Raw genomic sequence first — 27,658 nt, forward strand, 5'->3', positions numbered from 1 at the left:
ACCTAAAAAAATAATTACTGGTTACAGAGCAGAGAAATTGTGGTTATGATTTTAATATTACATGTCAATTTTTAATATGACCACAATGAAGGATCTGGAGGAAGCAACATTTCTTAATAAATTCCTGGAGAGCAGAATCAAACTAGAGAGTTAGAAAATGGAAGCCCCATTGTGCTAGGTAAGCCAAGAAAGGCTTACAATACAAGATAAAAGAAGTATAAATAATTAGTGGAATGGGATTCAATTGAACAATTTTTATATAATCAGCAATCGCAAATATAAAGTGGAGATTATCCCCATCTACCCCTCAAAATAGCCATAATTAATGGGCAAATTTCTTGTAGGCATCATAAGAGGTGGGAGGTCTTGAGAAAGAAAACGTAATGTATCAGACTATTTGAACAGTGGAGAAAGCTGCTTAGCACTATTTATAAACAAATTATTTAAATAATTTTGAAAATTTGAATCCAATTAAAACACAGTCATAGATTTAAGTAAATGGTCAAAGTGATTAGTGACTACTTTAATTGACCAGCTAATCAGTTATTTTTCCCATTAAAGATTTCAGACACACAGAACACACTACATCTTTGTTCTGAAACTTACTTCAGCCCATTTAAGAATACAGGGCATGCAGAAGAAGTGCCTGCAGTTTTCAGGAAAACCAACCTCCTGTTCTAAAAGGCAGTTTAGACAGATCGGGCACCTGTCAGCTTCATCATATAACACAGCAGTAGGACAGGAACAGCTTTCTTCATTCTCTTCACCTGTTATGAACATTGACACTTTCAATTATTGTTCATTTCTGGAACTACATTAGATTTGAATACAACAGTTTGTGTTAAAAATAAGTGTGCTAACTCTTAACTGTACATATTAGAATCTTCCTGATTACAAGTTTAATATCTTGTATTTTTTGTACAAGGTAACAACTCATCTAGTTGTAGTAAAGAGCAGAGTGGCAAGTCAATTATTAATGTTTCAGTTGTTCAGTCCAGCTGTTGACCAAAACAGTGATGTTAAAGGAATTTTAACTTGACTGGAAAAAACCTGAAGAGCCCGGCAACCACATAATCCTTACCAGTATTTTCCATTCAAAGGAATGGAAGTTAGCTCTACATTTGTTTTAAAAAAATATAAACACAGAGATGATAGGGCTAGATTAGTTCAATAATTTAGCCTATTTTATTTGGAATCAAATGGACACAAATCAGATATTAGGAATGGCAATATAAAAAACCTGTAGGAGAACACTTCAATCTGAATACAACAGTCTGCTATTGTGTGTCAAACACTCCTTGACACACAATAGCAGATTTAAAGGTGGCCATCCTGCAGCAAAAAAACTTCAGGACCAGACTTCAAAGAGAAACTGTTGAGCTTCAGTTCATCTGCAAGTTTGACACCATCAGCTCAGGATTAAACAAAGACTGAATGGCTAGCCAACTACAAAAGCAGTTTCTCCTCCCTTGGTGTTCACACCTCAACTGCTAGAAGAGGGTCTCATCTTCCCTGATTGAACCTACCTCATTATCTCCAGCCTGATTCTTGCTTTATATATTATATATATATATATATATATATATATATATATATATACACACACACACACACACACACACACACACACACCTGCCTCTAGAAATTTCCACTACATGCATCTGACAAAGTGGGTATTCACCCACGAAAGCTCATGCTACAATACGTCTGTTAGTCTATAAGGTGCCACAGGACTCTTTGCTGCTGTTTTAGTATAAAAGTAGTTCCCTTCTGTCTAAGCCACTCCTCATATGCTTGTGGTGTCTGGGCATAATGGGATGAGTTAAGCATGTCTCCGTTCTAATACCTTGTAACTCAACAAAAACATCTATCCTTAACTTTAGCTTTTTTGTACTTTCATTACAAAAAAATAAAATTATCCTTAACTTTAGCTTTTTTGTACTTTCATTACAAAAAAATAAAATTATTTTTTTCACGACTTCCCCCTGACCTATTAAAATATCTACTGTGCATGTTAAATGCAGCAACGTTCTTAATTTTGTTAAATCAAAACTTATTTTCAAATCAAACCAAACTGAATTCAATCCATAGTTCATGATAGTCAGAAAGGACTAGTTTCATGACACGTCAAACTTTAAAGTTTTCAGACAATATATTAATTCTTTCACTCAAAACAGTGTTTTCATCTTTTCCCACTCACCCATAACTCAAACATAAATGAAGAGATGTTACTCAAGTTTAGGAAAACTACATTGCTATTAAGTTGCAAACACTACTAACCCAGGGCTGGTGGGGTTAAGTTGCAAACACTACTAGCCTGCCTGCAACTGACTGAGAGGTCTGTTTCTGTTTCTAGAACTGTGATCAGGTTAAACATGTTGCTGTAAAGGATTCAGGGACCCTCCCAGGCAGAAGGAAAAAAAAAAATTTTTGCTAACCAGTGTAAATTTACAGATTAAATTCTACAACCTACAATCTACTAATTCAGAGAAAGATCAAATACAAAATCTAAGCACGTTGCTTGAACCTGACTACTGACAATAAAACATTTTCATGTTTTCCCTAAAATTTTAATTTCACGTAATTCCAAACATTGTCACTTTATTATAGGACACCACACACAAAAGTTACATATATATATATATATATACACACACACACACACACATATATATATATATATATATACACACATACATACACACACACACACACAAGTTACCTTCCATGTCTTCATGTTTTTGAGCCTCAATATTTGGAATACATTTTTTTTTGTTCTTCATCTCTACTTGGGAAATACAACCTGAAAAATATTGAAGTAACAATTTAGTTTCGCTTAATATAGGTTTACATTCCTATTAAAGAAATTAACCACTATCAACTTTACAAAAGAATTTCCAGTGCTTGTCACTGTTTTATTATATAAATCGGAGAGCAGAGGTATCTGCCAGGGAGAGAAGCAGAATATGGACCATTTAATATGCACATTTTTGTAGCCTGTTTTGATCCCAATGTCTCACTGGACCAGCTCAAGAAGGTGGCTACAGAAATAGTTTAGCTACTGTAAAGCCTAATAAAGAATATTTTTTTAATATCAAAACTAGTATTAATACAACTTTACAGCTGATATTTTATAGGTGAACTACAAAACAATTTTTAATAAAATATCCCCCAAACTTATGTAAGATTCTAAAAGGAAAAGTATTACTTTTTATTAAGAAAAATGTGTTCTTCCTTGAAAGTTTCCTTGATAAGTTGGCCCCTTTAGTTCTCATAAGTAGGCTTCTCCATCTCTAGCAAAACTGTAGCAACTATTCTCTGCCATTCCCACCTCAGCAGTTGGGGGCAGGGGAGGGAGGGAACAGCAGGATTTGGAAATCACTTAGATGTATATGGAAGAGTGAGAAGAGATGAAGATGATGCTCCAAGCCTGAAGAATAGACATAGTAGCATGACTACAGTGAGAATTAAGAGGGCTTAGGAGGAAGATGTTTTAGCCATGCTGAGTTGAAAGTGTTGTTTTGACGTCGAGAAAAAAAATGTGAATGAGGCAGGCTGAAATATGAGATTTGAGACAGGTCACAAGTGCAGGTATAGATTTAAGAGTCACCAGCACAGAGGACACAGTTGAGACGATCACCCAGAGGGAAAGGTGTCAACTGAAAAAAAGAAGGACTAGAAAGGTCCCTGGGACCTACATCCCATTCACTCAGACTGCACTGATGTGATACCATGTAAGAAACAAACAGCCTGTCCACTGAATCAAGAGCTAGACCTATCCCAGGTCTTCTTAGCTGAGGATGGAAAATAGGTGTCTCTTCCTCTTTATCTTTCTCTCTGTGAAGGGTCTCTCTCTGTTTAGGTCACAAGGTAATGCCTTGGAAAAGTAACACTTGCTGAGAGTCACTAAGAATTGTGTAGCTGAATCACCCTTTCCTCTTGCTGCATCTTAGACTCCTAAGTCTTAGAGGAAGAGGAGGGTAAACCCCCAGTAAATATCCAAGTTTCCAGGAGAAAGGTAGAAGTTGGAGACATTTTATAGTTTAAAACATGTTTACAATACCCAGGAATGTATTCAATTCATGTCCCATGTGCTTGTTGCCAGGAGACAGATTTAAGAGATTAAGATTGAGAGACAGATTTACTGATGTATCTAGGTATGAAGCCTGCTTGCCTGGAAAGCACGTAGATATAACTGACTAACTCTGGTACCACATAGGAAAAACACTATAAGAGAGAATGAGTGTGGGAGAGGAGGTTACTTACCCTCAGTCTATGGACAGTATGTCTACACTTCAATTAAAAATCCACAGCTGCCATGTGCCAGCTGACTTGTATTCATGAAGCTCAGGCTTCAGGGCTGTTTTACTGCAGTGTACACTTCCAGACTTAAGCTGCATCCTGACCTCCAACCTTGCAGGGTCCTAGAGCCCAGGCTGCAGCCCAAGCTCAGAAGTGTACACTGTAATTAAAACAGCCCTGCCACGGGTGTCTCACTGCAGCATAGATATACCCTTTCCAAGCCATAGCTCACTTTCCAAGCAGCTGCAGCTGCTCTAAGGCCACTGGCTGTAACATAGTAACCTTCCCTTCTATGAACTCTTCACCACTATCCATGCTCTTTATTACTAAGATTTGATATTTATGTGCGCTTGGATTCCCATTCGCAGCAGTCCCCTTCAACACAGCTAGTAGCTCTTTGTTGAGACGCCTCCTGCTTCCCGGCTACTCCCACATGCTGTTTTACCAATCTTGTGGTGAGAACAGGAAAGTGAGCAGCATTGCTGCTAATGGTCTTGTGTCATGCCATTTAATTGGCTACTTCAGGCCACTATGGGCGTGCCTACACAGGGAAACTGACTGGAATAGCTACTGTGGAATAAACTATTCCAGAACAGCTAGTCTGGAATCTCTCTCTATGTGGAAACACTTATTCCAGTGTAAGAGTTTCCATACAGTGATCTATTCTGGAATAGCTACTGTGCTTTAAATTCACACCCTACCTTATTCCAGAGCAACTTCCTCATGTAGACAAGCCCTAAGTTACTGAATGTCCAGGGTGTGCTTAGAGGGGAGCCTCAGGAGTAGATTTCAAAATAGTAAAGCTATTATGGGAGTAACTTCTGGTTCTCTGGCTCTCAGAAGAGCACACAGGGAGGGGCTTTCTGGATCTAGCATCAACAGTGAACAACACCTTTGCTGCTTTCCATTTGCTGTCAGGACAAAAAGATCATGTGTGAGAACAGGTGTTTCTAAATACAAAGGAGATATGTCATTAATGTGTTTTTAATCAAGATTTGTGATAGTTACCATTTCCTTTAGCTCCAGATAAATCTAGACTGTTTACTCTACAAGAATGCATAATGTTTCAAACCTGGTTTGAAACAGCCTTTCTATTCTAAACCCCTAATTTAATTCTCTTTGTTAAGGTATCTGATGTTGCTCACTCTGGAAGTGAAACCAGACATCTGCAATTTAGATTTTTCAGGACTTCAAGTAGTTGTGTTAAAATAGAACACTTGTTATATTTTTAAACATTGTACTTTTCCCTTTTTTAAATGTACAAGTCTAATCAACACCTCTGAAGCTCCCCTTTGAATGCACAATAACCATGAAATTCAAGGTTATATGGTTCCCACAGCAACTGTACCTAGCCAGCTGTTCACACCGCTCTCATATGGTGCTAAATTTTCATCCCCTTGTATGTAAATGACTGCCTAGGAAGGAGTACTGCAGAAAGAGATATGGGGGTCATAGTGGATCACAAGCTAAATATGGAGTGGGCAGTGCGACACTATTGCAAAATAAGCAAACATCATTCTGGGATGTATTTGCAGGGGTGCTGTAAGCAAGACACGAGAAGTAATTTTTCCACACTACTCCAAGCTGATTAGGCCTCAACTGGAGTATTGTGTCCAGTTCTGGGCACCACATTTCAGGAAAGATGTTTGTTTAGTCTGGAGAAGACTGTGAGAGGATATCTACTTAGCATATGTGCAATGTGCCACAGGTGGCACGTGACTAGGATTCATCACTGAATTTGGTCAGCTGGTTGGATCCTTAGCTTCCCCGGCTCAGGCTGGGAACTGACAGGTAGTAACGTGAATACTGATCCATGCCCTCCACTGTTTTCAAGTACATAAAAGGTTGTTACAAGGAGGAGGAAGAAAAATTGTTCTCCTTAACCTCTGAGGCTAGGAGAAGCAGCAATGGGTTTAAATTGCCATAAGGGCATTTTAGGTTGGACATTGGGAAAAACTTCCTAGCTGTCAGGGAGGTTAAGCCCTGGAATAAATTGCCTAGGGAGGTTGTGGAATCTCCATCATTGGAGATTTTAAAGAGCAGGTTAGACAAACACCTGTCAGGGATGGTCTACTTAGTCCTGCCATGAGTGCAGGGGACTGGACTAGATGACCTCTCGAGGTCCCTTCCAGTCCTATGATTTCTATGATCACTGTACAGCAGATGGATACATGTATAGGACAGGAAGTGCAAAATACTGTAATCATCTGCAAGGGGAGTTTGATATAAGCATATGGAAGTTACCAGAATGGCAATTCAAACAACAGCACCAGGGTAAATGCCCCATCTCTCAAAAAGTGTCTTGAGAGCTTTAATGACAAAAGTGGTAATAGCATAAACTCCAGAGAAGCAGCCAAGTTTAGGTTGACAGGCAAACCCCCTGTCAACTTTCAAGCCTCCAAACATGAGTTGCAGTAGCGTTAATCTCTAAGGTCCTCAATTTTGGCAGCCGACCCATAAATTCATGGTTTCCTGTGATTGAAAGCATGCATTTTTTACTGGTGCTTCCTGTCTGATCTGTTCTTATGAACAAGTATTCTGAAGTGTTTTGAGCAGAAACCTTGTCAATGTCAATACACTGTCTAATATAAAGAAGAAAGCATGAACATCATGGAACTGGAGAGATGGACATAACCTATGTAGTAGATTTGTTGGGTTTAATTTTTAATTATTTTTTTTAAAAACAGCACTGGTTTTGGAGATTTCCTAGCAGGAAAAAAAAAGTACTGAGTGTTATTCTAAAGAAACTGAACATTTTGATGGAGAAAAGCCACAGGATTACAGCTAATTCCAACAAGGTTGATACATTTCCGATCTTATTCCCAGTCACAAACTGACCAACATTTTCAACAACAAAACCAACACAAGAGCTGTTTGCTTTTATTTCACTGAAAATAAGAATAAAAAGTTATTTCCTGAAGGAACTTTGAAAGGCTATTTTTCCCCACCTAGTTTTAAAAGGGTACTACAAGGAACAGAGTAGTAACACAGTTAAAGATTTTTAAGGGCACTTACGTTATGTTAGCATCCAAGGAATCTGGAATGTGTTCAACAACTGAGTTTTGATGAACTGTGGAAAACAAAGAATTTTAAGAGCAAATTAAGATTTTTGGAGGCAGGTGGGGGATGAAAGGACTGTTAGAAGATGAAGCACTTCTCTTCCCCAAAACCAAATAACTTCCAAGTAAACAAACTTTGGGAATGTAAACCTTAAGAATATTTTAGTAGCACTTCTCAGAGCTCACTTTATTGCAGTTGTATACCACCTCAGTTTAAGTTCTTATTAGAGAAAATTTGCATTCAAAATGGAGAATATTCATCTGCCCAGTTTCCTCAGTTTCTTGAAAAAAAAAAATCCTGATTTTGCATGCAAATTGTGAATGTCCAGTAAGGTTAAGACACATTTCTGAGAAATTTTCTATTTGAGTTTTAATTATAGCAAATTTTGTTGACTGCCTTGTGGATGACACTGCACAATGTATATGCAGCTACAGTCATCCAGGTGTTGACATGGAATATTCAAAAATGAAATGAGTGTTTGCAAAGAGTAGCAGCAAAGATGACACCACGTAAGTATTCCAAAACCAAGAGAAATCCATTCTAAAAATTTATATTTCCTTTACAAGATAAACATACAAAATACCTAGTTCAAGAATAGTAGCAACATTATAATTGAGAAGATGCTTTTTCAGGTGCTTATAAACTTTCTGTAGAAGTTACCTTTTGGCATGTAATTTCTTATTTAATCTCAGTCTAGATATAAATTGTGGGCATAGTTTGATTAAGTTAGCAATTTTTCAGATAACTGAGCATGAAAAGTTTCCCATCAATTAAATATGAACTATTTTAGCTTTAAAATAACTGTTTATAAATTTCAAGTTTAGATATTTAGGCTGGATTTCAAAAGAAAATTCCAGTCTCTGTCTTAATGCAAGACAAATTTATTTGATGTGTGTCAATCAATTCTTTTTGAAAATAAGGTACCCAGGTGCAGTTCCATATGCTTCACTTTTATCATTAAGAATAAAGCCCCAAAGATACATACATCCAAACATAACACCACCAAACCACATACATATATATTCCCTAAGAAATAAAATAAAATTGTGGTTACTGTATTTCTAAGCATGATCTTATACATCTGAAAAGATTCACTAGCGTGACCATTTACATTTATTTTTGAAATAGCTAAATGGTAAAACTATGTAAATGTGTTATGGTTTAGACAAGTGAGTTAGGACAAATTAGAACATCCATAAGTTAGTTACATTACAAATCTATTAAGGCATTAAACACTACACAGCACAATACATATTACTGAACAGGCAGAAGGGATAAGAATTTGAGTTGTTAGAAGTTACACGTTTGAATATCCTAAACTATTAAAATTAAAATTGTTACCATAAAAAGTTGCAGTGGTGTAGAAATAAATCAGATAAAATAAAGAAAAAAAGTGGAGGTGCTCTGGATGCACTCAAGACTCGTATATCTAACCCAAAAGATTGCATCTGTTTTTGATAAGTATAACCAGGTGTGACCAAAGATAAACTAATGAAATCTTTAACCACGTAGTTCATTTACAGGAAGTGGGAGATGATGATTGAAGAGAACTTCTCCCCTGGATGCTCCAACTTGCTCTAAGGGCTTTCCTACATACAGAATTGCATGAGTTTAAGTTAAGGTATGATTTTAAACCGATTTAGTTAAACAGGTGCAAAAGGGTCTGTGAACAATCTAGTATCAGTTTAAAACAGGCTAAATTTGGTTTAGTATAAATTGATAAGGAAGAGGTTTAAGTGAAATTGAAATAAGCCACTCTTAAACCAAAGCAAGAAGGGGTTTTGCACTGGTTTAAGTAAAACATCTTTATAGAGTATTGACAATGCCTATGTTGACACCATATTTTCCCACTAGTTCAGTTTTGTTTTTATAAATTGTTTGTGCTTCTCCTACAAAAAAAGGACTATAAAAACTGAACCATCTTCCTTGACAGTTCTGCTCCCAAAGTGTGCTTATATTCCTATCTGGTTGCTTAACTAAAATTACACACAACACTAACACTTTACTACTATTAAACTGGACAGAGTCAACAGACTAAAAGCCATCTAGGTTTATTCTGGTTCCTGAATCAAATAGAATCCACTACATTCAAAACCTAGGTCTGAATTCTGCTTTTACACTTGTGCTACCAAGCGGACCACACTGAGTTACACATATGTAACTGATGGTGAATATGGCCTGAGTTGTTATTACTGATATCAGCAAAAGATTCTCAGATTCCATGTTTAGGTTTCAAAGTTCTCAAATGGGAAAGCTATCTTTTTACTGGTAGGCTGACAAAATGTGATATGGAAATCATTGACACAAACATGGAACTCATTTAGCCGCTCAGTCACTTTTCAAGATAAAATTATACAGTTTCACTAGAGTCTCTAGAATAGGCAAATTAGTAACTATTCACCTACAAATAAGCATACTTTTGTAAAGATGTGTTCAGACTAGGACAACCACCAAGCCAGCTACAGCGATAAAAGCAATATTCCAAGAGATTTCCTTCCAAACAGCAGAGGTAGGGTAGGCTAGTGAGAATCTTGCAAAAGATTATTTTCAGATAAATTAAGAGGTAAAAGACCCCTTTCCTAAAGAGAGAATCTGTGTAGGATTCCCATTCTTAAGTAGTTTGTGGGCTGTCTCAAAAAAAGGGCAGCTAACTACAGCATGTGCAAAACAAACGATAGACAAGGACGATGCCAACACTTTAAAAATTTAGGAACACAGGAATTGCCAGACTGGATCAGATCCAAAGTCCATCCAAGCCAGTATCCTGTCTCCAACGGTGGCCAGAACCATACGCTTCAGAGGAACATGTAAGAACCCTGCAGTAGGCAGATATGGGATAATATAGGTCTCATAGTTAGAGGTTGGCTTAAACCCTGAAGCACAAGGTTTAATATCCCTTCCATCATCAAAATCAACGGTAGCAACTCTGAATATCTCTTGATATCTATTTAAATATTAAAAAAGGGACACAGTATGGAGACAATCTCACTTGCATTCTCAATGCTACCTGTGCTGGTGAAGGATGGTACTGAAAGGGCAAGGAACTGGGAGTGTGGGGTGGGAAATAGTATGTGGACATGCAATTAAAGATTATCTTAATGTACACAATGGGGCAAATTAAGATTGCACTAGCAATTTTACTTTTTGCATTTCCTAACTTTTGAGTGCTTGACTATGCAACCTTAGTAATGTTCTTCCAATACAGTCTGTGTGTGTAATATATACAGGATCCAACATACCACATTTTTTGTGGGTCTCTATTTTATATTTTAAAAAACATTACACATTAGAACAAAGTCTTTTTAGTATATAATTAAAATACATCTTTACAGAAGACGACATAGGATTTACTAGCATAAGATATTTTGGGGCCTTGAAATGGCTGTCTCCTCTTTAAAGGTGCATTGAAAAGTGTTAACTTTTTAATCTTCATGTATTTGAAAGATCCCAGGAGGAAAAGTATATAGCTATTTAAAAATGCAACTTGAAATTATCTGAACACAGTGGAAACAAACATTAAATAAAAGCTACGGAATCTAAATGATGGACTTCCTATTTCTTCAGCCATGCTGAGTGACAGCCTTCCATAAACATAGGTCAAAAACTTTACTACTCTAAACACTTATTTTCATTCTAAGATGTCTGAGGGAATATTTCTGTACTGAATTTTCTTATTAGCTTCAGTGCCATGATGATTTTTTAACTGAAGTTCTTAAAAATAGTTGCACTGTTTGAAATAAGGGAAGTGTTCAAAAAAGTATCATTAAAATCCAAAATGGTTAATTTCTAAGCTACAAATCTGCAATACACTTAGGCCCTAATTGAGGAAAGCACTCCTATTCAGGAAAGGACTTAAACATGGTTAACTTTGAGCATGTGCTTAAGTTCAAGCAAATGATGAAACTTAAGCACATGCTTGAATATTTTCTTAAATTGGAGCTTTCGGCCTCAATGAGAAGATCCTTCAACGATGTAACAGGAACATTATTTGTGAACCAAATAAGTGACTAAAAGTGGGGGGAAATCATATCGTGTATTACATGGCTAATGCACACCATTGCTTTTAATTCTGTGATCTGAGAACCAAGTTTTTTCAAACATTCAAAACTGCTGAGAAGTGGTTTTGACATTTTAAAAGCTAGTTTACCTGAGAAATAATGTGTGGTTTTTGAAGTATTAGTTTTAATTAAAGTCTTCTGCATATAGATCCTTTTTTCAAAAATGGAGGAAAAGTAAAAAGAAAATATTTATAAAGGATTTAGTGTGCAGAAAGTATAACCATAATTTCAACTCTACTCATTTGAAGAGATGCAGAGGAAAGTGATATTTTGTGGAGTTAGAGGATGGAGGGTAAATCATTCAGACTACTTTTGCAGCTTGCCCTGAATGTCCTTACTTAATTGTCCAGCAGCAGTGCTTAACCCTCACCTATGGTCACTTCTGTGATGGCTAACAGGGTAGAAAAATATCACCATGCACTGTAGCTAGAGGTCTGGGAGAAGGTTTGCTCTATTTAATACCCATAGTGATGGGCAATAGGAGACAAAAAAGGAATTAAATATAAAGGTGGGGTAGACCTGGACTGGAATGTATACTCTGAATTCCATTGTTTTTGGCTTCAATTACTTTTTGTGAGGATAGGCTGTTAATGGACAAGGATCCTACTCCTAACTTCAGGCTGATTAATGCAACATCCATGGTTAAGGTAATTACCATCCTGTGACAGAAATGGGCCCTCAATTTTGTGTGTATAATCAAACCACAGTTGAGAGGATTGTGACTGGACCTCTCTGTGCAGCTCTCTCAAGTATTAAATGGATCATAAAGAGAAATGGAAAATGCAGTGGTGGTATCTCTCTGCTGTTCACATCTGACCTTAAAATATAGGTAATCCCCAGCCCCCAAAACGTATTAGATAGCATTTTCATACTGTGAGTCCTGGGATACAGTGAAAATAGTATAATCTTTGTACCAAAACTAAACCTGCTTTGCTGCAAAATCCCTGTGTGATCTAATGAAGTTTCTCACTGTAGTAGTGTCATCAAGGTTAATTAAGGTTGTGAACTATGTACATGATTCTTCTGAGTTGGTTCAAAATTTTCTGGTCACCATGACGACGACAGAATAATCCCATTTTACTGATAGACTCATCTCATTCAGTTATATAGGCTCTTGATTTGTGTTTAGAGTAATTAAATTTTTCACCCATATTATGGGCTGATAATTATTTCCTGTAGTTTGAGATCAGAGTACTCCTCTCCTGTAAGGTAAAAGTCCCCATGATTTTCTAACTTCAGAAGGCCCTGAGGCAAGGTTGATAAAAATCTGATTTACTTTGTTACTGTATTTAAACTATAAGGTGTTTTTTCCCCCCAAAAATAAAAACTGTTTAAAATGAAATATGAATTTAATGCAAAATATGTTAAGGCCTACATTTATAATCTCTTAAAACATTTGCATAAAAAATAAATACGCTGAATCCATGAGTATCAAAAACGGAGTTAAAAGCTGCTTTTTCCATATAAAGAATCAAGAAAAACATCTAAGTTTTGAGATCAAGACTGGCAAAAGTCATCAAAGGTGTTGGGACTTGGCCTCTGACTCAAAGAAACACCATCATGTATCTCATCAGGATAATGCACTGAGCCCATTTGGGTGAGCTCATAGTTCTATTTTAAAGCTCAGACAGGGAGAAGCTATGATTAGCTCAATTCCCAAGTCATGAATACTTATGACTATCCACCATTTATGACTCTATCTCCACCTCAAGGAAAAACACTGATCTGTCCAGTAATTACCAGCCCTTGCTTCTGGATGGTTCCAGCACTTCAAGTAAATAAGATTGCTCTGTCTCCTTGCATGTGTACACAGACAAATACAAACAAAAATCCATTACAGAAATCCAGCTGTTTCTCTCTGAACAATTAAAAGATTGCATTGCAAAAGGCATGAGGGTTACACAAGCAGAAGTCTAGGACTGATAGTTTTTTCTGGGGACACGGGAGTTATGTAACAATGGAGAAGAACTAGTGTCAAAGCAGGACACTGTGGGAAGAAGGGACAACATTCTCCAGGGCGCCACCTCTTGAGTTCATTTCAACACCTGGGAACTGAAGAAAAGAACTGGCATGGCTGCAGGTCATAAAAACAGATCCAATCTGGAAATATTTTTAATAAATTCCTGTACCTCTGGGTCAAAAAGGAGAACACACAAAATGTAAACAATGTGACAAAGAAATGCAAGGCCTGGTTTTCAGAATGAAACAACATTATGACAAATGCTCAACAGAAAGCAATGACTAAAAAGGATGAAGGGACATGTCTGAACAATCTGGATCATCTGGTTAGTAAACTTATTTTTGCACCATTCTTACAGACTGCCAACTATAAGAACAGCCATACTGGGTCAGACCAAAGGTGCATCTATCCCAGTATCCTGTCTTCCAACAGTGACCAGTGCCAGGTGCTTCAGAGGGAATGAACAGATCAGGTAATTATCAGGTGATCCATCCCGTCACTCATTCCCAGCTTCTGGCAAACAGAGGCTACGTCTTATTATGCTAATAAATAACAGCCTCTGTTTGACAGAAGCTGGGAATGGGTGATGGGATGGATCACTTGATGATTACCTGTTCTGTTCATTCCCTCTGAAGCACCTGGCACTGGTCACTGTCAGAAGACAGGATACTGGGATAGATGGACCTTTGGTCTGGCCCATTATATCCGTTCTTATGTTCTTGATAATTATCAATTACATTTTTATTGCTACTGCTGGACTTCTGAAATGATTTTTTTTTTGCTCAATATAATCAAGCATTCTATATGAAATTTTCCTGTTTAAAAGCAAAGTTTTAGGCGGTTATGGAATTTTAACATTTTAACTTTTTTTTCAAGCTGTTTAGTTGGTACATTGTTAGAGATAAGGATTTAAATAGATGTAGATAATCTTTATGATTTATTAAACTATTTTCCCTACAAAACTGAGTTTAAAATAAATTACATCATTTAAAAAGTGGTACAAACTTGCAAGAGGAGGAATCTTTCATATACAATCTCATTTTCTTTAAAGCAATAAATTCAGTAATACTCAGTGAACAAGAACGACTTTTTTTTTTTTTTACACCATTTTGTTTTGCATCCATAAGGGGTTATCAACATCCATCATCTGCAAGGTTTACAACTGCAGCGTCATCTACCAGTGCCACCAGCAGTGCGGCAACTAAACATACAGTTAATTACCTTTATTAAAAAATAAAATAAGAAATCTTGATCATCCAGTAAAACCATGGAGGAGTTCAAAAATCAGCATACTCCAGCAAGACTCCACAAATGAGAAGATTGCTCAGTTCACTTATGCAACCAATTCTCCCTTTCATCTTGTTCAGAGCAAATATTTAATTTACACAGTGTAATCATTAAGACCAGGTTACACTCCACTCGTCAGAGCAGACATTGCTGGATACAGTGTATGGGAAGGAAATTAAACAATGTGCAAAAACATTGAAGGGAAATTCATTAAGCTGAATCTTGATGGTTGGAGCAATGTATACAGTGATCCAGTAATACACGCTTATGTGACAACAGAAGCTAGGGTCTAGCTCACAAACAGGTGATACATCAGATGCCCATACAGCAGAATACTTAAAAGTAGCAGTAAATGCTGTAACAAAAATTCAACTGTCAAGTGTGCAACTTCCCCACGGACAATACTGCAAATGTAGCAGACAGGAGAAAAAAAAATCTTGAATAAAATAATGAAGAGAACCTGAAACTCCTAACATATGGGTATACTGCTCATTTGATGCATATTTTAGCCAAAAACTTAAGTACAAGTCCAGGAATAAAGAAAAATTAATGGAACCTTGTCAACCACCTGGAAGGACAGTATTGTGATCTCATTTTATAAGGACAAGGGACAGCCTAGTGAATGTAAGAGCTACAGGCCGATCACCTTGCGGACTCCAGGGAAGGTGTTTGCATATGTTCCGTTGGCATACAAAACGTAACAGCCAGGTGACAAAATACCTGGCACTATCACAGCCAAAGTAGTCAACATCAGACTAAAAAGAAATGTAGAAGACATGCTGAATATACTGAAGTCTATTTCCATAGCCTTGAACAAACTGCAGAAAGATTGCTGCTGTACTGCTGATGCTGTTGAAATCTGGAAAGAACTTCAAGAGACACTGACGAAAGAAATATCCACCAACAAAGTTAAATTGCAGGGAGTAGAGAAGCGGATGGATCAAGTAACTACACCTCATTTTCTTGCCAATATTCTCATCTCAGAGTTCCAGGGTAGTTGAAGAAGGTGCTGCTACGACAGGAGCATCTAATAATCATTCTTCAATCATGCCAACCACAATAGATTTCAGAGCTGGAAGTGAACCATTCAAGCAAGACATGTTTGCTGATTATATTTTAAAGAAAGTCCAAACCCTGAACTGGTGGAAGTAACTAGCCAAGCATCTGGAACCAGAAATTGTTGAAGCTTTAAATCAGTGTTTGACAGTCGTAGCCTCTTCTGTAGGCACAAAATGAATTAGTCCAAATAAAGAAAATATTCTATCAAAGTTAAGAAATCTATTGGAGTTGAAAAAGCAGGAAAACTTGTCTCTTCCTATGCATGAATAAAAATGAGAGGAAGGAAGGAAGAGACACAAGATACTCTAGTTTTAAAAGCGTAAAGGGCTTAGGAGACTGTCTCATTTTCAAGAGACTTAGGCGCACAGGAACTCAAGTTCCAGTTACTTTCACATAGCCATATTTGAAAATTTTCCCAGGCTGACCTGAAATAATCAATTTAACTGATTACAGTAAAACCCTCTATTTAATAAATCACTAAGTTGTAAATGTGAAACACGTTTTGATAAGATTAGGTACCCAAAACATCTACGGTTGTTTTGTTTAGTATAAATAAATGTTATATGCTGGTCTGTGTGTTTAATTAAATTCCAGCTCCCATCCTAATGCAGTTTGCCACAGATCATAAGCAAAAAGTTAATTATCTAGTAAATGAGCAATATTCACCATTTTCCAATGTACTAAAAAAGTACAATTAATAAAAATCTGAAAATATTAAGCCATATAATTGCTTAAATAAATGAACACTTATAGTGTGCCCTTCTAGATAGCAAAAAGATGTACCAAATCTAGTGTAAAAGCTCTATTTATCTGTAAATCAACATTTTAATGGTTATATGAGAATGCATCTTTCTGTAGAAAATAACTGAAGTATAAATGGAAACAGATTTAAAATTGAGGCTTTCCACTTGGTGATTTAAATCACTCCACCCTGCCCTGAAAGAGAATATCAATCCTCCAGCAGACCACTGCTACTGATGGTTTTATAAGGACTTGACATGAGCTTTTCCTAGATGTTTCCTTCACTACATATCCTTATGGGTAATCCACAAACGGTGGTGACAAGTGATAAATGAAGCAGGTAAAAGAAACAGACCCAGTGGCAGAAGTTTTGTGCCAAAGCCGATAAATTGCTTCGAACACTTTTCAAATTTGTATGCAGTGGTTGGGGAAAATGCAAAGATAGTGGATTTGTCCTGGGTGCAGGCCAGACTGATTAACATAGGCTGTCTCTCATCAGCAGTTGATTCAAGACTGTCCCACAGGAAATAAATTTATTTTGTAGATTAAAACTTTCAGTTCTCTGCTTCTGTGGTGGCAGCGCAATGTGTAGACACACAAATACCAAGACTCTGATGCTTCAGTTTTTGTCTGCATTGCTATCTAAGCCTCTGGAGAGGCTAGGAGAACTTTATTCCACAACATGTACTTTGGATCCATGTCCTTCCAGGGTGAAGGTGGCTCTGGGGAGTACTTAGTCCATCATAAATAAAATATACAGTGGAGATAGAGGACTATCAGACCAGTGTCAATATATCTGAAGTCTTCCTTTCTAAGGTAACATTGATGAGACAACTCAATATTGATGCATATTTCCTGGTCCAGTAGGTTCAGTCCTGGGTATTATTTTTGAGGGAGGATTACATTTAAAAGGCATGTTTTTAGTCAAAAAATAGTAGCTGCATTGGAGAAATAACTCCAGAGACTGAAATTTAAGTGTTCATGTTCTCCAGGTAACAAATGAATATTAGTTGTCCGTGTCAATATTCGATCTATCAGTGTTTATTAATACAGTTGATAAGGTAACACTCAATTGCCTTTAGACCCTAGTGTAAGGAGAAATGCAGCCACTTGAGGGCAATTTACTTCTTAGATATTCCAGTGGATAGTACTGAGAAAAATGTTCTTCTGCCCCGAGTTCCATGCATGTGTATGGGGGATCATAGGAGGTTTTTAAAATAGGAGACATGGGTTGCAGTGTTACAAAAACAAAATACACTGCCTTCACCTCCTTGCTGAGGGGGCTAAATAAGCATGAATTGGGATACCACACAGACATACGCACTAGTGGGTCCAATGTTCCAAGCTGTGGGCCAAACTTCCACTTTCAACTCTTTTAAAGTATGCATGCATGCAACCAGGCCAGGGGAAAAGTCCTTCATGGAAGACCAAAACAACCCAAACCCCCAATCTGTACAAATGAAAAGGATCCAACAACTGGCCAGGTAAAAACCAAGTCTTCTGACCTTCTGGAAAAAGCAGTAGTGTTATCTGTTTATCAAAGTATTTTTGAGGGGTTATTCACTGAGAGGTTTAGAATCATAGAACTGGAAGGGACCTCAAGAGGTCATCTAGTCCAGTCCCCTGCACTCATGGCAGGACTAAGTATTATCTAGACCATCTCTGACAGGTGTTTGTCTAACCTGCTCTTAAAAATCTCCAATTATGGAGATTCCACAACTTCCCTAGGCAATTTATTCTAGTGCTTAACCACCCTGACGGTTAGAACGTTTTTCCTAATGTCCAACCTAAACCTCCCTTGTGGCAATTTAAGCCCATTGCTTCTTGTCCTATCCTCAGAGGACAAGAACAATTTTTCTACCTGCTCCTTGTAACAACTTTTTATGTACTTGAAAACTTATGTCCCCTCCGTCTCATCTTTTCCAGACTAAACAAACCCAATTTTTTCAATCTTCCCTCATAGATCATGTTTTCTAGACCTTTAATAATTTTTGTTGCTCTTCTCTGGACTTTCTCCAATTTGTCCACATCTTTCCTGAAATGTGGCACCCAGAACTGGACACAGTACTCCAGCTGAGACCTAATTAGTGTGGAGTACAGCAGAAGAACAACTTCTCATGTCTTGCTTACAACACTCCTGCTAATACATCCCAGAATGATGTTCGCTTTTTTTGAAACAGTGTTATACTGTTGACTCATATTTAGCTTGTGGTCCACTATGACCCCCATATCCCTTTCTGCAGTACTCCTTCCTAGACAGTCATTTCCCATTTTGTATGTGTGCAAATGACTGTTCCTTCCTAAGGGGAGTACTTTGCATTTGTCCTTATTGAATTTCATCCTATTTACTTCAGACCATTTCTCCAGTTTGTCCAGATCATTTTGAATTATAATCCTATCCTCCAAAGCAACCCCTCCCCCCTTGGTATCGTCCACAAACTTTATAAGTACTCTTTATGCAAGGGGTTCTCAATCTTTTTCTTTTTTAATCCCCCCTCCCCCCCACACACACCCCCAACAAGCTATTAAAATTTCACAGCCCACCTGTGCTACAACAACTGTTTTTCTGCATATAAAAGCCAGGGCCAGCATTAGGGGATAGCAAGCAGGGCAACTGCCTGGGGCCTCACACCACAGGGGGCCCAATGAAGCTAAATTGCTCAGGCTTCAGCTCCAGGTGGCAGGGCTTGGGGTGGCAGGGCTTCAGCTTTCTGCCTTGGACCCCATTGAGTCTAATGCTGGCCCTGCTTGGTAGACCCCCTGAAACCTGCTCGTGGTCCCCAGGGGGCCTCGGACCACTTGTTGAGAACTGCTGCTCTATGCCATTATCTAAATCATTGAAAATATTCAACAGAACCGGACCCAGAATTGATCCCTGCGGGACCCCACTCATTATGCCCTTCCAGAATGACTGTGAACCACTGATAACTATTCTGTGGGAACAGTTTTCCAACCAGTTATGCACCCACCTTATAGCAAATCCATCTAGGGGGATTTTAAGGGAGATTGTTTCGAGTTAGCAGTCAGAAGTAATGTTTTTATTATAAGAGCGCTTAGTCACTGTAAGTATGTGTATTGTATCATGTAAAACATACCAGTTCCCACCATGAAAATTAGCCTGCACTTAAATAATGGGTGCATCAACTAACCAGTGGGTCCAATATGCCTGATACTGAAAATGGACCAATTTCCCAAGTAACGTGAACGTAATTTATCCTATACACTTCCCAAAGCACAGCCCAACTAAATGAACAGAACTAGTGAAGGAATTCCAAAAACAAGTTCCAAAAACAAAAAAAATCAGGCAAAACTGTCATAAAAATAATCAGAAGAAACATCAATAAGCCTTGATAAACAGTACAACAGTTTCCATGGCTCCACTTGCTGGTAATGAAAAGTAATTGATCACTGAATTTACTATAGGCCACTGAAAATACAGATAGTGAAAATTCTTTTAAGGTCTCTCCCATGATTTCTTCTATGCTTAATGGTGTCTGCCGTGTTCTGTAAAAAAATATATGCATTGTTAATTACAAACTTTTTTTTGTTTTGTCTTTATGGTTGTGAAATAAGTTTCCAAATGTGAACCAATTCAGTGCTGTCTTCCCAAGTCTACACGAAAGATCTCGTGTACACTTAAATATTATGTCAACATGGACCAGGGATGTGAAAAAAAAAACCACACCCCATAGCCCTCTAGCTATGCTGAACTAACACCCAGTGTGAACGCAACTATGTTGATGGAAGAATGCACCCACTGACCTAGCTACCATTGCTTGGGTACATGGTATTCCTACACCCTGGGGGCTGCCCAGGCAGTGGCTGCTCCGGCCACTCGCCAACCACTGACCGGGGCTGCCCAGAATCCGTGACAGGCACGGAGCCCTACACACAACACAGAGAGCTCCATGTGCGGCCACAATGGTAAATAGGTTGAGAACTGCTGAACTACACTAATAAGAAACCCAGTGGATATGGTCCAAGTGCATCTACCACACTTTCTGCAAAGCTATTGCACTCCCTCCCGCCCTCAGAGAAAATGAAACCTCTCTTGAGGGAGGATTAAAAAAAACAAACACAAGACTGAGTGAAATAGAGCTTATTTTATTTAAAATTACACATCAAATTAACTGTTGGATAAATTATCTTTAAATATTTTCATACACTTGGAATGATTTCTTTAAAAATTCCAGTCTTCTCAAAATTTCCCACAGAATATTGAAGGTGAATTCTTCATAATGTATAATTTTCCATGTACATCCAGACATCCTTGTAACAACTAAATATGGTGGTCTGTAACCAGACATATCCTGAGCAGAAATTACTTACTGCCTTTCTAAAACAAATGAAAGGAAGTCTATGCTCAAAATGTATTGGTCTAAAATCACAATGAATATAAAGTCACATTTCTGATGCACACAGGTACCATGATAACCACTGCCCTATAAACGCAGATTGTGAAGACACCATATAAATATTAGATTAACATTCATCTAACAAGTTTCAATGTTTAGTTTTAGACTAATGGGATACAATCCTAATATATTGTGCCTGAAAATGTTCAAGTAGTAAATAAAATGACAGTCCTGAGAACATTTGAAAAGTTTCCGAAGAAGTTTCGAATGAACTGGCTCTCAGCCTTAAAGATACCTCACACAAGAAGAAAAATGGATGACTATGTTTACTTCTTTATAATGTCTAAAGGGTTTTGTTTCTTACTTTTAAGACCACTTGAGAGTAGGGATTTGGGGGAATTTTCTGTTTTAACACATACATACACAGGAAATTCAGATCTTGTCATTCTATTTTTTTCCTGGAAGACTATGTATATCTGGATAACTTTTAAGATAACATTACAAGTACCAAATGAGTGAAACCTGAGCTGCTGAAAAGGGAAGAACTTTTATTCAGGCTCTTTAAAAAAAATTGTGATGTGTATTAACAAAAACAAACAACTGAGAAGAAAGATGTCACAGTGTTAAATCTTTAACAAAGATCTCTTTAAGTAAAAGACTGTGGAAGCTCCCAATCCACTTCCAGGGTCTCCTCCAAGGAGATAATTAGTTAAAAAGGAAAGACAAAACTTGTTTCATGGTATTTCTAAGGCAAAAGACAAGTGGAAAAAGAATTTGAAAAATATTTTTCAAGGCTTCTTTATACTTCATAAAGCAACCAAAGAGGGCACAAACTAACTTTTGCATTTTTAGGCTTCCAAATATAACTTCGCAATAATTAGTACAAGATGAGTTAGAATACTTCATATCCCTACAAAATAAAATTCAAGTATATTTTAGTTAATGATATTAATTTGTCATTTCATTTCAAGATCCTGATATTTTAATTACTGTTGCCAAGGTTATTACTTAGATATGAAGGGCTGGGCAGGTAAGGATTTACTCCACTCTCCGTCCTTACAGTAAGTTTGAACTCTTTTAGTGTATGCCTGTAATATAGCAGCATAGCCACAGCACTGCAGCAATAGCATAGACATTTCGTACATCCATGGGAGGGATTTTTCTGTTGACATAGGTAATCCACCTCTTCAGTCGATCTAGTTGCATCTACAAAGGCACTGGGAGTGAGGGGGGAAAGTATGGCAGCCTAACTAGGTCTGACAGGGTGTGAAATTTCTCGCAACTGTGAGCTATGTAGTTAAGATGACCTAAGTTTTAGGTGTAGGCATCAAACAGTACCACTTTGATAAAGGTTTGTCTACACTACCGCTTAAGTCAATGCAAGTTACATTGCTCGGAGTGTGAAAAAGCCACCTCCCGAGTGACATAAATTACATCCACTTAAGGCAGTACCTATACCATGCTAGGTTGGTGGGAAATGCTCTCTCGCCTACATAGCTTCCCCCTCTCATTTCTCCCGTCGGCATAGCAAGTCTTCGACTTTGGCTACACTTACACTTCAAAGCGCTGCTGCGGCAGCGCTTTGAAGCGCTAAGTGTAGTCAAAGCGCCAGCGCTGGGAGAAAGCTCTCCCAGCGCTGGGGCTTTGACCACACTGGCGCTTTGCAGCGCCGCAATTTGCAGCGCTGGAGAGGGTGTGTTTTCACACCCTGCTGCAGCGCTGCAAATTTGTAAGTGTAGCCAAGCCCTTCAAGAGACACGCTAGAGCGGTGCAGCTGCACTGATGTAGCCCGGTAGTATATGCTTGCCCTAAGTTAGGTGTCTTTCCCTTAAAAGCTAAATCCCCTTAAGAAAAAGTTGTGTTAAAAGCCAAATGGGTTAATGATCCCATGAATGATGCTGTGGTTGTGCAAAAAAATAATGGAGTTAGTCCCCTAGGCTCTTTTTAGACTTAGTGAATATCAACTCACTGATATAAAAGTCCTAAAAAGCTATAAAACTGATGAGATAACTTGTAAATAAAGTTCTGTTGACTTTATACAATTTTTATCTATCTTTAAAGTGAAACTGTGTCGAATATCAGGGACACAATTCTGTAGTGAAATCAGATAATTAGAAGATAAAAAATACAATAATGCTATCTTATATTTAGGCGTTTACACAAAAAAGTTAGGAAATATATAAGTTCTAGTTCCTTACAGGAACCACATTTAAGCCACTTATACACGTGATATAGTTTCATTTCATGTTGCATATGCATTACACCAACAATAACGGATTATACATTTATTTACATATGCAATTATGTACATGTAATTGGTTATTTCAGTGTGCAGATAATCAACTATATGTATAAGCTAGCAAAACAATACTCCCAAGTGCTGTAGCTGAATCTGTGAGGATGTATATACAGGATCAGGGCTCTCATTACTAGTAAGAAAAGAGCCATACCATGTATTAGAGTTACACTAATTCTCTTCTCTGGCAAAAACACCAAAGAGTCCTTGTGGCACCCCTTGTTGTTTTTGCTGATACAGACTAACACAGCTACCCCTCTGAAATCTCTCTCCTCTCGAGAATTCATTCCTCACTGAGTACTACACATACAAGGCTGAACTTCTAAAATGAAAAAGTTCAAAGAAAAAAGTTTCTGAAATTTGTTTTTTTTTTTAATGGTAAAATCCCAAAATTATAAGAGCCCAATCTTTTCAGAAAGTCCCAAGAACCTAGAAAATAGCATAATAAGTATTTTTCAACTTTAACTATAATGCAACTATTGGACTGCTATACCTGATATCAAAGTTTGCACTGTGCTACATTCCACTTAAAAAATAAAGTTTTATTGCTGCAATTAAGAAACTTATATTTAGCATGAAGCTTTAAAAAAAAAAAGTCAAGTTGCACTGGACCCTCCATCCCATATAATTCTTAGAAAGTAAACTCTTTCGGAGTAGGGGCTGTCATTTATTATATCTGTACAATGGCACCCAGCCTTTGGGCACTATTGTAATATAAATATTAATGACAATCTATATAAAATGAATAAATTCACAAATGAACTGTGTCTATTTATATTTTAAAAGAAGCTTCCTTACCAGTTACACTAACACCATATAAGATTACTAAACACAAAAGAGTTACCTTGCTTTTCACTATTTACTTTCTGTATTTCGCTCTTCTTGGATATTTAGTTTCATAGCACTTGTAGTACAAACACTGCAGATTTTAAAGTCTCTGAAAATTACTCTCAATTTTAAATAAGCATAAAGTACTACTGTTACTTTTATTAATATTGAAACCTGGGGCCTTCTCTGTTCAACAACATTCTTTTAATGGATATCAAGCAAAAAAAAAAATATATAGGACACTGGCTGACCACCACTACATTCCCTCCAAAATTCAAGAAGTCTCACGGATTTAAGGGTCAAATTTTCCTCTCACTACCAGTTTTCCCCCAGTGTAATCCCAATAACAAATTACTCCTGATTTACTCCAGCATAAAGGCAATCAGACCTAGGCTAAATCCCAAATCCCTCCCTTTAACTTTACTACAATTTCAGGTTTTAATCTAATTCTTGGTGCCTGAACGCAATGTGCTGATATGGTGATGCCAATACAGAAAGCTTGTAGCCACACAGTTTATTACAAAAGTGGTCTAGATAAGATTTTGACCGACCCGAACGGGAGCAACGTTTAGCTCAGGGCACGGGACTGCTGTACACAAGCATTTTAACAAACCTTGGTCCGTGCCTATCTCGATTACGTAGAGTCGGGATTTGTTTTGGTGGTTTGGTTTCGTGTAACAAAAGCTTTCCCCGGATGCTGGCGGGGCGGGGAGTGGGGACGACGACGAGGAGCAGCGCTCAGGGGCAGGCTCAGAGGCCGGCGCCGGGCCGGGGACTTGGGAGCTCAGTTATTCCAGCCGCGGGTCCCCTTTGTTTCCCCTCTTGCCCCGGGGAGATGCGCAGCCAGCCGGTAAGGGCCCAAGCAGCGCAGCGCAGCGCAGCGCGCCCGAGCCCAGCGCCTGCGGGGCAACGGCCTGTCACGTTCGGGTTTAAACCCTTGATCCGATCGGCTCGCGTCAGTCTCCTCGCACGGGGGGGCGCCGCCGCCGCGGGCTGGGCACCAAATCCCGCCTGCGGCCCCGGCCAGGGGGGAGCGGAGAGACCGTAACTCTCCGGTGGGCGCCAAGCTGAGGTGAAGGCCCAGCAGAGCCGGGCTGCCGCCTCCGCAGCCCCACCGAGAGGAACCGGCTCAAACTACTTTCACTTGTAACATGGGAGCAGCCGAGAGTCCCCCCCCGCCTGCGCCCCCTCTCCGGGAACCAGCGTCCCGGGACACGCGACACCGCCCAAGCGCTCCCCACAGGGACCCCCGGCGCCTCCTCGGGCTGCCGCCCCCTGGGCGTACCTGGCGCCAAGGATCGGAGGCTCCGGCCGTAGAGGCCCCGCGTCCCCACAGGGCTCGGTCACTGCCGCGCTGCCAGCTTCCCCAACACGGAGGCTCCGCCTCGGGGCTTCCGGGAGCCGCCGCCGCCGCGGTCGCTTCTCCGCGGCTGAAGCCCGAAACGCGTCCCCGGCCTAAAGGCTCCGCGGGGGGAGGGGCGGGCTCCGAGCGCGCTGCGCTACCGCCGCCTGCTCCGCTCGCTCCTCAGCGGCTCCCCGGCCACATGTCAATGCGCGGCGGCGACTGCGCAGCACCCACGGAAGCCGCGCGGCGGCGCTGCCCAACCGCCTTTTGCGACAGAGGAACAGCGTGGCGGCGGGCGGCGCAACCTGACAACGAGACGCCTCCAACCCGGCCCGCGCGCGCCGCCTACAAGGGCATTCTGGGAAAGGTCCTCCGGCTCCGAGCTCCGGAGGGCGGGGGCGATCAGAAGCTGCTGCAATAGGAAGGCGCAGGCAGAGGAGTGAGGCCGCTGGGCTGGGCTGGGCTGAAACCTCCGGGGGAGGGGGGGGGGGGCGCGGGCCGCTGCGCGCGGTGCCGAGCTGCGGGGGCACGTAGGGGCCGCAGTGACGTGGCTGGCAGTAGTGGTGGGAGGCGCGTGCTCGCCTCGTGCAGCGCGTGGGCTGCTCCCTGCTGCCCCCAGCGCTGCGGGGTTGATGGGAACAGGCGCCCCCTGGGAGCGGGGCGCTTCCCCCTGTGCCGGGGCGCTGGCGACGGGGGCCCCGCAGCTGGTTCCATAGGGGCGCACAAAGCGGCATGTGCAGGGCGGGCGGCCTCGCCTAGGGCGTTCAGGAGCCCAAACAGCGGTGTTCGTGCCAGTGGGTAGTTGTGGTGTTCGGCTGGTTCCCCTTGTGTGAGCAGCGGGGCTCCTGAGGAGAGATTTGACAAAGCAGGTTGGGCAGGGCACAAGTTTACCCAGGTTCCTAGTTTCCAAGGTAAGATGGGAGCCTTGTGATGATCTACTCCAGGGGTTCTCAGCCCTCATCGTGCTGCAACCACCGTCTGACAAAAATTACTATGTGACCCCAGGAAGAGGGACAGAAACGTGAGCCAACCTGAGCCTTACTGCCCCATATGGGGGGGACGGGACCGAAACCTAAGCCCAAGGGCTTCAGCCCCAGGCGGGGGGCTTTTAACTTGAGCCCCACGACCCAGGGTGGTGTGGAGCAGGCTTTCATCCTGGCTCCATGCCCCAGCAAGACTAACACCAACCGTGGCAATCCAATTAAAATGGGGTTGTGACCCACTTTAGGGTCCTCACCCACAGTTTCAGAACCGTCGCTCTACTCTCAATGCCTGTAATTAGAACACGGATCTCAAACTCAAATCACCACAAGGGCCATATGAGGACTGGTACATTGGCCCGAGGGCTGCATCACTGACACTTCCCCCTGCTGGCCCTGCCCCAATTCCACCCCTTCCATAAGGCCCTGCTCCATCTCCATTCCAACCCCTTCCCCAAAGTCCCCACCCCAACTCTGCCCCTATTCCAACCCCTTCCCCAAATCCCCACCCCTGGCCCACCTTCTCCGCCTCCTCCCCTGAGCACTCCGCTCCCTGCTCCTCCCCACTCCATCCCGGAAAGTGCTAAGTGCCTGGAGGTAGGCAGAGGAGCATGGACGTGGCACACTGGGGAGGAGGGGGTGGTGGGTGAGGGGAGCATGGCTGCTGCAGGAAATAACTCCGGGGGGGCAGGGAGCTTGGCAGGCTGTAGCAAATAACTCCATGGGCCATGTGTTTGAGACCCCTGCTTTAGAACTTCCCTTAAATAATTCCTACAGCAGAGCTTTTAAAAAAAATCGCTTGATTTAAAAATTATGAGTGATGGAGGGTCCCCCACACACCTTACTCAGTTGTTTCAATGGTTAATTACTCTCACTGTTAAAAACATATGCCTTATTTCCAGTCTGAATTTGTCTAGTTTTAACTTCTACCTGTTGGATTGTGTTGTACCTGTGTCTGCTAGGGTGAAGAGTCCATTACTAAATATTTCTTCCCTATGCAGGTACTTATAGACTGTAATCACATCATCCTTAACTTTCTATTTGTTAAACTAAAGAGTTTGACCTCTTTGAATCTATCACTATAAGGCATGTTTTCTAATCCTTTAATCATTCTTGTGGCTCTTTTCTGAACCCTCTCCAATTTATCAATGTCCTTCTTAAATTGTAGACACCAGAACTGGAGGCAGTATTCCAGCAATGGTTGCACCAGTGCCAAATATAGATTTAAAATAACCACTCTACTCCTACTTGAGATTCCCCTTTTTATGCATCTCCAGATCACTTTAGCTCTTTTGGCCACAGCATCACACTGAGAGCTCATGTTCAGCTGATTATCGACTACGAGCCCCAACTCTTTTTCAGAGTCACTGCTTCCCAGAACAGAGTC

The 27,658-nt window shown here is 40.1% G+C and overlaps 1 protein-coding gene across 2 annotated transcripts in view; it reads right to left on the minus strand.

The window, feature by feature from the left end:
• Positions 1-25,553, minus strand: part of SCAF11 (SR-related CTD associated factor 11) — a 64,548-nt gene extending 38,995 nt beyond the window's left edge. The window contains exons 1-4 of one of the 2 annotated variants that reach the window (XM_045032522.1): positions 25,232-25,553; positions 7,318-7,372; positions 2,723-2,803; positions 607-767 (exon numbers count right to left, since the gene is read on the minus strand). In XM_045032522.1, the coding sequence (XP_044888457.1) occupies positions 607-767; positions 2,723-2,783 (222 nt within the window). In that variant the 5' untranslated portion in view covers positions 2,784-2,803; positions 7,318-7,372; positions 25,232-25,553. The remainder of the gene's footprint in view (positions 1-606; positions 768-2,722; positions 2,804-7,317; positions 7,373-25,231) is intronic. The other variant, XM_045032513.1, reaches the window with a different exon arrangement.
• Positions 25,554-27,658: the final 2,105 nt, after the last annotated feature.

Source organism: Mauremys mutica, chromosome 1 (assembly GCF_020497125.1).
Source record: "Mauremys mutica isolate MM-2020 ecotype Southern chromosome 1, ASM2049712v1, whole genome shotgun sequence".
Lineage (NCBI taxonomy): Eukaryota > Metazoa > Chordata > Testudines > Geoemydidae > Mauremys > Mauremys mutica.